Source organism: Talpa occidentalis, unplaced genomic scaffold, assembly GCF_014898055.3.
Source record: "Talpa occidentalis isolate TD23 unplaced genomic scaffold, MPIMG_talOcc4v2.1 talOcc4.12, whole genome shotgun sequence".
In the NCBI taxonomy this organism is placed as follows: Eukaryota; Metazoa; Chordata; class Mammalia; order Eulipotyphla; family Talpidae; genus Talpa; species Talpa occidentalis.
The window spans coordinates 97137880-97150995 of NW_023601212.1; the positions used below are offsets into that span (position 1 = coordinate 97137880).

Consider the following 13116-nt stretch of genomic DNA (forward strand, 5'->3'; position numbering starts at 1 on the left):
GGACCAAAGTACACTGCTGAGGGGAGCAGCGGGCGGCAGGAGAGGTCTGCGCGCCATGTGGGACCCTCCTCCGGTGGCCGGGGAGCAGCCGGGGAGCGAACCGGCGCTGCAGAGGCCGCGGGCAGCTTCGCAACCCAGCGCTCAACGGCTGCGCCACCGGGGAGGCCCGTGAAACCCTATCTAAATATAAACCTTCTAAAGTATAATCTACTTTGAAAATATAAGACTATTCTTAAGGAGATAATACTGTATTATATAATAGAAATAATAGCAAAATGTCCCAAGGTGTATTTTATTTACACTTTATATTAAAAGGAAGAAAATGTCTATTGTTCCTTGTCACTATGTCGACAGCCAGCCCCACTCTAATGGGCAGGGCAGGGGGTGGTGGCGAATGTGCTTCCCCCAGTGACTAGTGTGGGGCAGGGAGTGTCCAGAAGTCTCTGCTGCTTCCAAATGCTCCCTTTTCCCCTGGGGTCTGCTGCCACCTAGTGGTGCTTCTCTGCTCCCCAGCATCCTGTCCCTGGGGACTGCTCTGGGTTCTGTGTGGTTGGCAAGTCCTGCCAGTGAGTCCGTGTTGTTTTGTCACCTGGAAAAGGCTGGGCCCAGAGAACGTGGACGCAAGAGGACCTGTCCTCCTCCATTTCCCCAACCAGTATCACCCTCCCATCTCCCCTGTGTCCTTCCAGAAGGTAAAACTTTAGGCCGTCGCTGCTTGAAGAGGGTCTCCACTGAAACAGAGAGTTTGCCCTGTTATTGTTACAGTTTGGAAAGGCGTGGGGCAGCTCGTGGAGGTTATTGGAGGGGGCGTTAGTCTTACCCCCAATCACTCCTGGTGACTACAGCCAACAAGAAATTTGAACACTGTCTATTCTGGGGACGCTACTTTATCCTTTATTTACGTGAGTCCCTTAATGCTTTGGTGGTCCTGAAGCATTAAGGGAGAGGGGTAGGCAGAAGCCCACCCAAATGCACAGTGACGAGGCCCCCCAAAGTAGCCAGGCTTCCTTTGGAAAATACAGACCCTGAGTCAGCCCCACTCGGGCTATGCAGAGGCAGGGAGAACACACCCCTTCTCGCCGCCCCGACAGGTGGCCCTGGAGTGTCTGTACCAGAGAGAGAAGAGGATCGGGATTGATTTGGTCCATGACAACGTGGAGAAAAACCTTATCCAGGTAAAGCACCACCTGCTCTGAGGGAGGAACAAGGGCTTCTGGCCAGGGAGGTCCCTGAGACCCTGGGCAGAGTTAGGGCTCAGAAAACACAGGTGGTGGGGACCTGGACTGTGGCTTAGTAACAGAAAGAACTGGGGTCACTTGACCTTCAGTCTCTTTATCCCCAAAGAGGGCATCACCACCACCACCATCATTGTCAACACCCCAATAATAAACTAATAATAACAAAAGTTAATAATTATTGAGCACCTGCTATATGCCACACACACTGTCATTTCATATACATTATTTAATTCAATGATAACATAATCAACAAGTGAGTGTTTGGCAACAGTAGGTTGTGCTAACTTTTAATCAGGAAGTGCTCGGAGAGGGATGGCGGGCCAAGGGTGGGGAAGCTCCACAGCCCCCCTTAGCTCATGCAGGTTGAGGCCCAAAAGGGACCCTGTCCAGATAGTTCAGCCGTGGGGTGGAGAGTGGACAAGGAGAGGCTGGCCTGGGAGACAGGACGCCGTGGGATTCTGCGTGACTCCTCTCTTTCTGACATTTTTCATTGCAGGAAGTAGATTTGCTAAAATGTTGCCAAGAACAGATGAGAAAACTAGCTCAAAGAATTGATATGCAGATGCGGTAAGGGCTGCTTCTTTCTCTCTCCTTGGAATTTGTTTGGGGTCCCCCAGGTTTCTGGGGGCAAGCCAGATGGACTCCGTGGCTACAGGTGGTCCTTTGGGTCAGGTGGGCTGGTAAGTGTTTAGCAACCAGCTTTCCTGGGAAGAAAAAAAAATCCTGAGTAGTAGCTTATGCCAATTTCTGTGGTGTAAATGCTGCTGCCACTAGTGATTCCAATCTGCCAGGATGATGTTTCTGAGATGAGCCCAACTGATTTCATGAGCCGGTGCCTCACTGGTGGGCCTCGTTTTCGTGAAGGCCTTGGCAAAAGATATTGGCCTTGGGCAAGTTTGGAACCTTGAGAATGAGTAGCAGAGAGTGGGTGGCATTGGGCAATCGGTGAGGGCCAACGCATCTCCAAGGGGACAGGCGGACGCCGTCAGCCTACAGTCTTCAAAAGGAGCAGGTTTTTGTTCTCGGAAGGTTATGTAATTGGCAGCATGACAAGTCAGGAGGTTTCCTGCTAATTAAGGAGACCTGAGTTTTACAGGGCTTGGTGCCTGTGGCGAGGCCTTGGCATAGCCCTTGGCACCAGCTCCCGAGAAGCCTTCCCGCCATGAGCCGGGCGCTGGCTGTAGCTCTCATCAGGCTGCTTCTCCAGGGTTCCCTCCACTTACTCAGAGAGAGAGGGCAGGTCTGGCCACCCTGCCAGGACTGGCCTTCCTACCTTGGGGGCACGTGGGCAGCCTAGAGGGTTCTCTACGGAGTCAGGCAGCTTGCAAATGGATTCTGGGATATTGGTGCCCTGGCTCACTGTACCCCAGAAACAGCAGTCACCCATTCCCCTCTCCCCGATACACACACAGAAGCCCCTCGACTCCACTGAGTGAGAACGGGCGGGGATAGGAGAGAACCCCCGGGATGCAGTATACCCGGGACCGTGCGGTCAAGCCCTGAGCGGGCCAAAGCACGTGGCCGGGCAGCGAGCCCAGGGACATATGGAGGTGCAGGGTGTGAAATGAGATGCAGAGACAGCAGCGGCCGAGAGGCCTGAGGGTGGGAGCAGGGGTGCAGTCAGGCTCTGCGCACCCCATTCCGATTCCTGACCGCTCCCCTCCCCCTGGCCGAAGTGTGGTTTGCCCAATATCTGTCTGTACATTAATACGCTTGTAAAGCACCTTACCTAGTTCCATTCCAGCAGGGATGTTTTAAGAAAGGGAGCTCCTGGGACGGGGCACGTCTGCGTTTTATTATGTCTCTCTTGCCCTTATTTTTATGACCACTGATTTTTGGCAAGAGAGAATGGTTTTCCACTTGTGGTCCACCCAGGGCTGTGGCAAAACTCGGTGCTGGAGTGACAAGAGGGCTGGAGTTTGGGGAAACGGACAGTTTGGGGGGCAGAGTGAACAAAAACCCAGACTTGGAAGTGGGGGGCTGGACCTAAGAACTGGGGTTGGGAGCCGTCCAGTCCCAGGCGATGAAGAGGCGCCGGAGACAGACACAGAATGGGCCCTGACACGAGCGGGAGAGCGAGACAGACATGGCGATAAACAGAGAGACGAGGCAGGGGACGGAGGGTCAGAGGCAGCCATGGCAGAGGGTGGAGGGGAGACAGATGTGGAGGAAGAGAGGGGGCAGTGCTGGGACCGGCTGCTGCAGACAGAGACAACTGAGGCGGAGGCTGGGAGAATGGGGACAGGCGGGGGTCTCTTTGCCAGGACAGAGGCTGGGGTGTCCTGGAGAGGGGCTGCTTGGCCTTGGGCAGTGACCCCTTTTGTCAGATGATGCCAGACGCCTTAGAGGCCGCAGCCCGTATGGCCGGTGCACCCCAGTAACCCAGAGTCTCATCAGCCAAACAGAACTCAGGGTCTGCTTTCCCCGGGGCACGCTTTACCGCTGACAGGCACAGGCAGGCTGGGGCTGTGGACTGTGGTTTTCTGGGTGAGGCCCGAGGCCTGCACCCCGGCAGGGTCGTGTCCTCACCGCACAGGTGCCCAGTGAAGCAGAAAGGGCTCCGCCTGGCTGGGTAGGAGCCAAGTTCAGGCTTTTCCTGGTGGCTGACAGCTGGGTAAGACTTGACTCTGGCCAGGGTCTCTGTCGTGGGCCCCGGGGGCGAGGGAGGGGCTGCCCCCTCACTCCCAGGGTCTTTCAGGGCCAGCGTCTGCACTGGCTGAGCAGGGACCCAGAGGCCCCAAGCTCCCCTCTAATGCCCGGGCCTGTTTCTTCTCTGCATTCTGGTCTTTCATCACATGCAGTTCATTAGCTGGACGGGGCCCTGTTTCTCCACGACGCTGCCAATTCAGAAGGCCTGAAGGCCCCAGGAGGTGCCTCCTGCCCCAACATGACCCCATGTACCCAGGGGGGACGCACCATTGGCTTTCTTGCCTTGCTCTGGCATGCCTGAAGCCCTTCACCCCCATCCCCCCTAGCTCCTAGTGTCCACTGCAGGAAAGAAAAGAGGAAAATGATAAACAGAGATAGATGGGAGAGGGGCAGAGACAGGGCAGAGGCCCCAAGACAGAGAGAAACCTAGAGAGAAAGCAGGGCCTCCCTGGTGGCGTAGGGGTCAAGTCTCAGCACTATAACCTCTTTGGCCTGAGTTCTATCCCCAGCCAGGGAGCTACCCACATGGCACAGCAGACCTCTCCCGACTCTCCCGCCGCTCCCTTCAGCAGTGTATTTCACTCAGCCTGCCTGTTCTGCTCCCCACTCTTTGTCTGGTGAGTCCTCTCACCCCCATACCTCTGGCCTGTACCCCAGCTCTTGTATGCATAGATAAATAAAATAAAATAAATAAAATAAATCTGTAAAAAAAAGAGAGAGAAAGCAACAGAAACAGACACAGAGAGAAAGAGAGGGGTAGACAGAGACAGAGACAGCAGCAGAGAGAGAGACAGAAAGGAGAGGGGTCGAGAAGGGGAGAGACGAGGGTGGCCCTAAGCAGAGTCTGGACATCACCTGACTTGTCAAGTTTAAACCCTATTTCCTTTTTCTCTTTCAGCTCCTCTAACCAGTGCAAGGCTGAAGTCCCAATCAGTGGTTATATCTTGATCGTTGACTAATTTCTTTTATTCAACCAAGAGGGACAGAGAAAAAGGGTTCAGTTCTAAAAGCTTCTAGAGATGACAGAGTCTAGCGAGGATTCTGTGTTTACTGAGTATTTATATTGCAGTGACTTTCTGCCAAAGAAAGGGTTACGGGTTTTCCTTTAAAGGTAGTGGTGTCATTTCCTTTTAAAAATATATTCATTTATATTTTATTTTTTAAAAAGATTATTTATGCATACAAAAGCTGGGGTACAGGCCAGAGGTGTGGGGAGTGAGAGGATTCCCCAGAGACAGAGTGGGGAGCAGAACAGGTGGATCCACTGAGATACACTGCTGAGGGGAGCAGCAGGCAAGTCAGGAGAGGTCTGCTGCGCCATGTGGGTTGCTCCCTGGCCAGCCAGGAGAGGCTGCAGAGGCTGCAAATTGCTTCATAATGCGGTACTTAACCCCTTGCGCCACCAGGGAGGCCCCGTTTATATTTTAAAAGTGATTCTTAAAAAAGAATTGCAACTAATATTACAGAATAATTGTTGGCTATTTTATTATTTATTATATATTTATATTGTATATAAAATATAATTTATTGCATTATCATTCAGAATAATATTTTGGAAATAGGGAAAGAATCTCAAATGTGGTTCTCAAAGACAGAAGTTTGGCAAACAGTAGGTTTTAAGTCTAAGCTTCTTAGCCAAGATACCAGCCCTGCTTGCTCAAGTTCTGGTTCTGCCCCATAGTCCACACCTGGCTCAGTCCCTGACTCCACCCAGGCCCGGACTCCACCAGTCCTGACTCCACCCAGGCCCGACTCCACCCAGGCCCTGTTTCCGCCCAGCCCCTGACTTTTCATTCCCTAACTCCACCAAGTCCTAGACGCCTCCTCACCTCTGATTCCACCTAGCACCTGCTTCCACAGATTTAATGAGCTGCTCTGGGGTCCCCAGACACTGTGTAACTTGTCAGCTTTTGCATTTGGTATCTGCAGCTTGGAATTCTCATCTCCTGCCGCCCAACATCGTCCACAGCATTTACTCCTGTTGTAGGGAAACCCAGCTCAGACACCTCCTCTGGGACCCTCCCGGCCCACCCGCAGCTGATTTAGTGGCTTCCTCCCTCCTCTGTGTTAAACCTGCACGGTTGCCCTTACCATTCTGTGCTATATTTGACTGTTTGTTTTGTTTTTCTTTTTTTTTAAACTGTATTTTTTTGCACAAATCTGTGAGTAACTTGATGGTAGTGACTCTTATTCATGTCTTTTCCCTGCATGCCAGGCATAGCATCAGCCACAAAGATTTGTGAATTGTTTTAAATAGATTCCAAGCTTTGCCCAAAGGGTGAACTGTATTTTTATTTATTCATGCATATAAGGACTGGGGTGCATGCCAGAGATGCAGGGGTGGGGAGATTCACCAGAGACAGAGGGGAACAGAACAGGTGGATCTACTGAAATACACTGCTGAGGGGAGCAGCAGGGAGACAGGAGAGGTCTGCTGTGCCATGTGGGTAGCTCCCTGGCCGGGGATGGAACTTGTGCTGCAGTAGCTGCGGGTACCTTCATAATGCTGAGATTTAACCCCTTGTGCCACCAGGGAGGCCCCCACCACCCGCTTTTGTAAATAAAGTTTTATGGGAATGCAGCCACACCCTGCACTTAATAGTACCTATGACCGCTTTTGTGCAGAGTTGATAGCTGCAACAGAGATCACATGACTCACAAAACCTGAAATACTTAGCATTTGACCCTGTACTTTAGAGCAATGCTTGTCCTGCTCTAAACAATAGCAGTTCTGCTTGGATTGGATGATTGGGGAGGCCCTGGGTTGCTGGTGGGGTTTCAAGTTGAGACAGGAGCTGCGAAGCTACTGAGGGTGGACACAGCACCCCCTGGGAGGCCAGAACTTGGCTTTCAGCAATGGCTTTGCATGACCTGCCTTGGGGCCTTGGGTAAAGGACACCAGACACACCAGGATAAGTCCTTGCCTCCCGCAGGGATAACCGAGATGCTCAACACGCTCTGGAGAGGGACCTCGAGAACAAAACCTCAGCCCAGTTCATCGATGAGCAGTGTTTCAACCTGAGGAACACGTCAGACTGCATCAACTTCTTCCATGGCATGGAGAAAATCGACGGCACGTAAGTCCTGCGCTCAACCCCCATCCTGGCTGCTCCCATGGGCGAGGGTTTCTGGATCTGCTCCTGCCAAGAGGGGCCTGGGGGACTGTCAAGTCAGGGGCAGTGTAGTCGGATGGAGATCCTCAGTTGCAAGTGATGGAATCCAACTTAATGGAAGGTGGAGGAGGAGAGCCACAGAGTCAAGAGGAAGGCTGGAGAGGAAGGTTCTGGAAGCTTGAAGGAGCCAGGGAGTGGGAGCTAATCAGCTGTGTTGTCACTTTGCCTGAGATGCAAATTCCAGCAAAAAGTGTGTGGTTGACTTAGTGAGGGTCACGCGGCCACTGCCCGTAATAGGCAGGATCCAGATTTTCACCACATCACGGGTTAACCCCTGGCGACCAGACCCCTGTGAGCAGAGATGCTGTAATTCAGAGCCACTGGACACTCCCAGTGCTGATAGGAGCTTAAGAATGGAGTCCAGGGCTGGCCTCCTGGCTTCAAAGCCAAGATACCTATTCAAAGCCAAGTCCCCTATTCTCCACTGTGCCTCTGGAATAATAGTATCCACCTCCTGGGTGGCCAGGAGTGTAAGAGGTGGGCACGGGAAGCGCGGAGCACAGAGCCCCTGTGGAGGGTGAGAACAGCCAGCATTTAGTGAGTGCTTGCTGTACGACCTCTTTCTCATCGCAACAGCTCTGAGGTGCCTGCTGCTAGCTGGCACTGTGGTGGGCACGCCACGGCATGGTGGAGTTTCATGCAGAATGAAGATGTAGGGACCAGCAGCTCAGAGCCTGAGCGCTTGAGCACTGAGAAATGTTCCAGACCCAGGCCGAGGGGGCATCCACCCTGCCTCCTCCATTAACTCTCCAGCACATAGAGTTGTGCTTGGCATCTACTGGGTGTGCAGTAGATATTTGTTGAATGAAAGAATGATGACGGGAGGACAGAGAGGAGGGAGGGAGAGAGGGAGGAGGAAGGAGTTTCTTGGCAGTCTCCTTGGCCCAAGCCCAGGCCCCGCTCGGAACCTCAGCAAACGTGGTACGAGGGTGAAAGTGCCCCTTTGGAGTTTCTGGCGATGAAAACTCCAGAGGCCTCTCCTCCTCCTGACAAGGCTGCACCTCCCACAGTGCAGCCAGGTGAGCAGAACTTGAGGGGCTGGGGCCTCCTGGCCTGTAGCAATCGGTCTGCAGAGAGAGCCTGTAGGGCCCCCCCGCCCCAGACGTTCAGCCACCTCGGCAGACAGGCTGCTGATTTCCGTGCCCAGGGGGAGCCTGCTATTTAAAAATCCCTCATCCAGCTACCCCACTGGAGAGCCAGCTGCTCTTTGTGGTGACTGACTGATGCCCAGATATGCTAGCTCAGGGCTTTGTGTTTGGGTTCTTCTTATAGCAAGGCCTTGTCTGGGCAAGGTAGAGGGCGCGGAGTCTGGGAGCTGCAGGGTCTGTTCACAGACTTCTTGTGGCCATAGGTTAACTGGTCATGATGATGGACTATGGCAGCAGGCACCTTCGTCTGAGTTCACCATGTTGGCTCTGTGCTGAGAGCTTCACACAGTGTCTTGTGAATGGGAAACATTTAGTGAGCACTGTTGCTATAGGAGCTTCACATTTAGTCACTCAACAACCCCAGGGTAGGCACCATGTTCTCCCCACTTTATAATGAGGAAACTAAGCCTCAGCGAGAGGCGCGGTGACTCCAGCTCACACAGCCAAGCAGCAGAGCTGCCATCTGAGCCCACGCTGGACACTGGGGTGGGGTATGTTTTAATTTGGCATCTTCCTGCCTCCCCAGCTAAATTTGCTGTTTTTAGGGGATACAGGCTCCAGAAAGCACATGGCTGTCAAAGGCACAAAGCCTGAGAGGAGGCAGGAGAATGTGAGTCAGCGGCTTAGTCTCATGGGAGCTCAACTGTCTGCCCCAGAGGAGGCTGAGGGCTTAGAGACAGCTGCTCTCCACACTGACCTGTGACAAGAGATACGCCACAGTAAATCTGCAGGTCCCTACCTGCCCTCCGCGGCACCTCCTCCTTCCTCCATTGCTGGTGAGAAGCTGTGTGACCTGGGGTAAGGCACTGTACCTCCCTGAGTCTCAGGTTGGTGTAGGGTGAAGAGTCTGGATCAGACACAGTGCCCTCTTCCTTCTCCCGAAGCCCGAGCCCCTGTTTTGGCTTGACTCTCACTCCTGTAAAGACAGACAAAACAGCCACGTATTACATATTTTTTAACATTTCTATTCACCATGCAATCTCATTGTACTTTAAAGTGTCTGAAAAGAGACTTCTATTTCAGAAAATTTAGGTTTTTTTCCCCCCAACTGCCCAAGAATAGAAATCTGCTTTATTTAAGAACTGGAGGGGGGAAAAAAAGAACTGGGGACTTTCCAGCTAAAAAAGACCTTGAAAAGTTATCCAGTCTGGTTTCCCCAGGAACTAATGTCAGTGCAAAGAAATGTGTTCCTCTTTCTCAAAGGCTGTCCAGAGGAGAACCCCCTTGTAATATACTGTGGCAGGAATTTATACTCTTCCAGAAAGCCTATTGTTTAAACTGAGTCCCTTCTGGGTCACCTCCTCTGAGAAGCCTTCCTGGCTTACCTTCTCTAATGTAGCCTGAGTCTCCATTCATCTCTCCAGATTCATTCTCCAGCTGCCCTGCTGTCTTACAGTGGAGGCTGCCTCAGGAGAAGCCCTTTTGTGCTTTTTTTTTTTTTTAAAAAGATTTATTTATTTATGCATGCAAGAGCTGGGGTACAGGCCGGAGATGCGGGGTGGGTGGGTGAGAGGATCCACTAGAGACAGAGTGGGGAGCAGAACAGGCAGACTGACTGAAATCCACTGCTGAGGGGAGCAGCGGGCGAGACAGGAGAGGTCTGCTGTGCCATGTGTGTTGCTCCCTTGTCGCCGGGGATCGAACTCGTGCTGCAGAGCCTGCGGATTGCTTCATAGTGCGGTGCTTAACCCCTTGCGCCACCAGGGAGGCCCCTTGCGTGCTCTTTGGCAGCTAGTTCCCAGTTGGCTTCAGTCTAAGAGGATCACAGCTGGAGACAAAGGCTGGAGGGAAAAGATGTTGGGGATTAATTCTCTTGCTTCCTCCCTCCCAGGAGCTGCGATCCCCCTGCACATTTCCTCCCCTCCTACCTCTCCTTGCCCTTGGACGTTAGGGTGGTGACACCTCTGTGCATTGGTTAGTCCATGAGCCCCTGGCCCACCTCGGGCTATTCCTTTTACGACCCAGTGGCACCTAACGACCCCATCCCATGTGTCTCTTTCATCACCCCTTCCCTAAGTGCGTGCAGAGCACACCACACTGTGTATAAATATCTTCTTTATTCACTGTCTGTCACCCTCCTCTGGACGCTTATCCCCACGAGGACAGGGATGTTGCTGTTCTTGTCGATGGCTGTGTCCAGCTGCCCAGAGCGATGCTTGGCATGCAGGAGGTGTTCAAAGAGCGTTCGCTGAATGAGTAAGTCGGCAGCCTGGCCGCATGCTCAGCTATGAATTGCGGGGACCCTGGGGCCAGTGTCTGGCCCTTGCCTGCTTCTTGGCTGTCTCTGTGCGTTGTGGTGCTTGAGGGGAGCGGGGTAGAATGTTAAGGGAAAGGTCTTGGAGCGCATCCCTCTTTTCCTTCCAACCACACGAACTGCTCTCTCTCGGCTGCCGTAGCCCCACCTGGAATGGGGTGCGATGAACAGGGTGGTTCTCAGCAGCGGGGGACCGGGACCCTTCTCCAGGGGACATTTTTGTTTGTCACAACCGGCAGTAACAACCAGGGGTGCTGCCCAACATTCTCTATAGGACCCCCACACAGAGCGATCCCGACCCCAAGGTCAAGTGCAGAGCATGAGAAATCCTGGATTCACAGGTCTCCAAGGCCTGCCCCGGCCCCAGTGCCTCGCAGGGGCTCAGTTTGCCCTGTGCCTCCTGCAGCATCTCCGTGCCGGAGACCTGGGCCAAGTTCAGCAACGACAACATCAGGCACTCGCAGAACATGCGGGCCAACAGCATCCGGCTGATGGAGGAGGCCGAGCACCTCTTCGAGACGCTGTCGGATCAGTTGTGGAAGCAGTTCACGGACACCAACCTGGCCTTCAGGGCCCGCATCTCCGAGGTCGCGGACGTGAAGAACAAGCTGCAGACGCAGCTGGCCAAGGTGAGTGACGGGCGCCAGGGCCGCCGTCCCCGTCTCGGCCTCGCCTTCCCTGTGGCCTCAGCAGCATCCATCCTGGCTGCTCCCCACCTGGCTTCTCACTGGTCCCACCTCTCCTGTGGCCTGTCAGCTTGTCCACCCCCCGTTGGGCACGGGCCGAGAGCTTCCTCGGGGAGGCCGGCACCCGGGTAGTTCCTTGCTCGTCTGATACAGGAGATTGGAGCTTGGCCTGAGCAGCACCCACGAGTCTGCTGATGGTCCCCAGGGCCTTCCCTTCCTCTAGGGACCAGGCTGAGCAGGACCGGCGAGGGCAGGGGTAGATATCGGAGCGCCAGGGCGCAGGCCTGAGCAGACCTTCTCTGCCCACGTCAGTGTCTTAGGAAATGTAACCTTTTGACCTTCAAAGACTTGAGCAGCATCAGGACTGTTGAGGGTGGTTTTGAATTTGAGTCAGAGGCTGCCCTAATTCTGCCCTGGCTCCTGCTTCCTCCCACGCCCGAGGGCCTTGCCTGTCTCCCTTACTGAAACCATCATGCGTTTTAGTCCTCTCGGGAGCCCCCTCTGCGTGGCGTCCGTCCTCCCTGCCTGTGGGTGCCAGCTGCTGTGCAGGTGCCAGAAACGAGAAGAGGAGCCACACAAAGAGGGCCCTCGCCCCACTTCTCAGGGGGTGTCACGTGGGGGGCGGCAGCGTCGGGAGCTGCAGGGTGAGAGAGGTTGCCAAAGCCCCTGTGGAGCAGTAAGCAGCCCAGAGGGGCTACCCGGGGAGTAATGTGCAGCGCCCTCCCAAGGCAGCCTCGTGTTTATTAGCATCAGGTGCAAAGGTCGGGCGAGCACGTCGGGAGTGCACACGCGGGGAGTGCACATGCGTGGGGGATGCGAGATAGGGGCCTGAGCTGGGGTGGAGTGCCCAGGGGCTGTTGCCTGGGGGCTCCGTTGTTCCTGCTGGTCAAAGCATATTATTTCTATTCTCTCTTCTGCCGCTCTTCTCAGCAGATACTGGTTTCCCAAAGTGTGTTCCTCCTGCCAGGACTTTTGCCCTGGTGAGAGGCCCCCCGCCTGACTGTACGTTTAGCTTGACCAGCAGGCACTCTGGGCACCGAGACAATAGCTCTGAGAACAAGGACTGGGGACCCCACAAGGGGACGTGCGTTCTGGCTGGCAAGCAGCGGTGGCTGTGAAAATATACACGCAGGAAGGACTTGGTGCCGACATTCTGTTTGGAAGTGGCAAGCAGGGGTGGGGGCCGGCCTTAAACCTGTGTGAAGAACAACACCCCCCCCATATATTGAAAGGGGGCTGGTGGTTGTAGGAAGGGTTTTATGGAATTATAGGACTGGTGAGAGCCCACCCACACAGGCCACCCTGTGGCCTGCAGTGTGGAGGAAGCAGAGAAAACAGAAGTTTTTCTAAAGTAATCACAAGGTTGTAATAAGTATCACAAGGAAAGAGGCCAGGATGCACCAGAGATTCCCATGGGGACCTGCCAGGGTGAGGCAGCCAGGCAGATGACATTCACATTAGCAGCAGATGGCTGGGGAGTGGCATCCAAAGGAGGACAGCGCATCAGGAAGGGGTGCAAGTGCGAGGAGATGAGGAAGGGCCAGCTCAGGTCATGCAGGTCCTGGGAGGTCCTGCAGGACTTTGTGGATTTTTAAAAAAGATTTATTTTATTTATTTATGCATACAAGAGCTGGGGCACAGGCCAGAGGTGTGGGGGGGTGAGAGGATTCACCAGAGACAGAGTGGGGAACAGAACAGGCAGATTGACTGAAATACACTGCTGAGGGGAGCAGTGGGTGAGCCAGGAGAGGTCTGCTGCTCCATGTGGGTCAGCTCCCTGGCCGGGGATCAAACTATTGCTGGCTGCAGTGGGTATGGATAGCTTCATAGTGCTGAGACTTTACCCCTTGCACCACCAGGGAGGCCCCAGGACCTTGGATTTTGTTCTGAGAACTTGGGAGCCTTTCCAGTGGCGATGGGAGATTTACCCTTCAGGGCATTTCTTTTCCTCTGCGTGGAGAAGGGATG

The 13116-nt window shown here is 53.9% G+C and overlaps 1 protein-coding gene across 1 annotated transcript in view; it reads left to right on the forward strand.

The window, feature by feature from the left end:
- The window catches only part of TEKT5 (tektin 5), a 35220-nt gene that overhangs the window by 4612 nt on the left and 17492 nt on the right, over positions 1 to 13116 (forward strand). Inside the window, exons 2-5 of the mRNA XM_037507612.2 lie at positions 1092 to 1175; positions 1735 to 1805; positions 6821 to 6964; positions 10869 to 11091. Coding sequence (XP_037363509.1) covers positions 1092 to 1175; positions 1735 to 1805; positions 6821 to 6964; positions 10869 to 11091 — 522 coding nt within the window. The remainder of the gene's footprint in view (positions 1 to 1091; positions 1176 to 1734; positions 1806 to 6820; positions 6965 to 10868; positions 11092 to 13116) is intronic.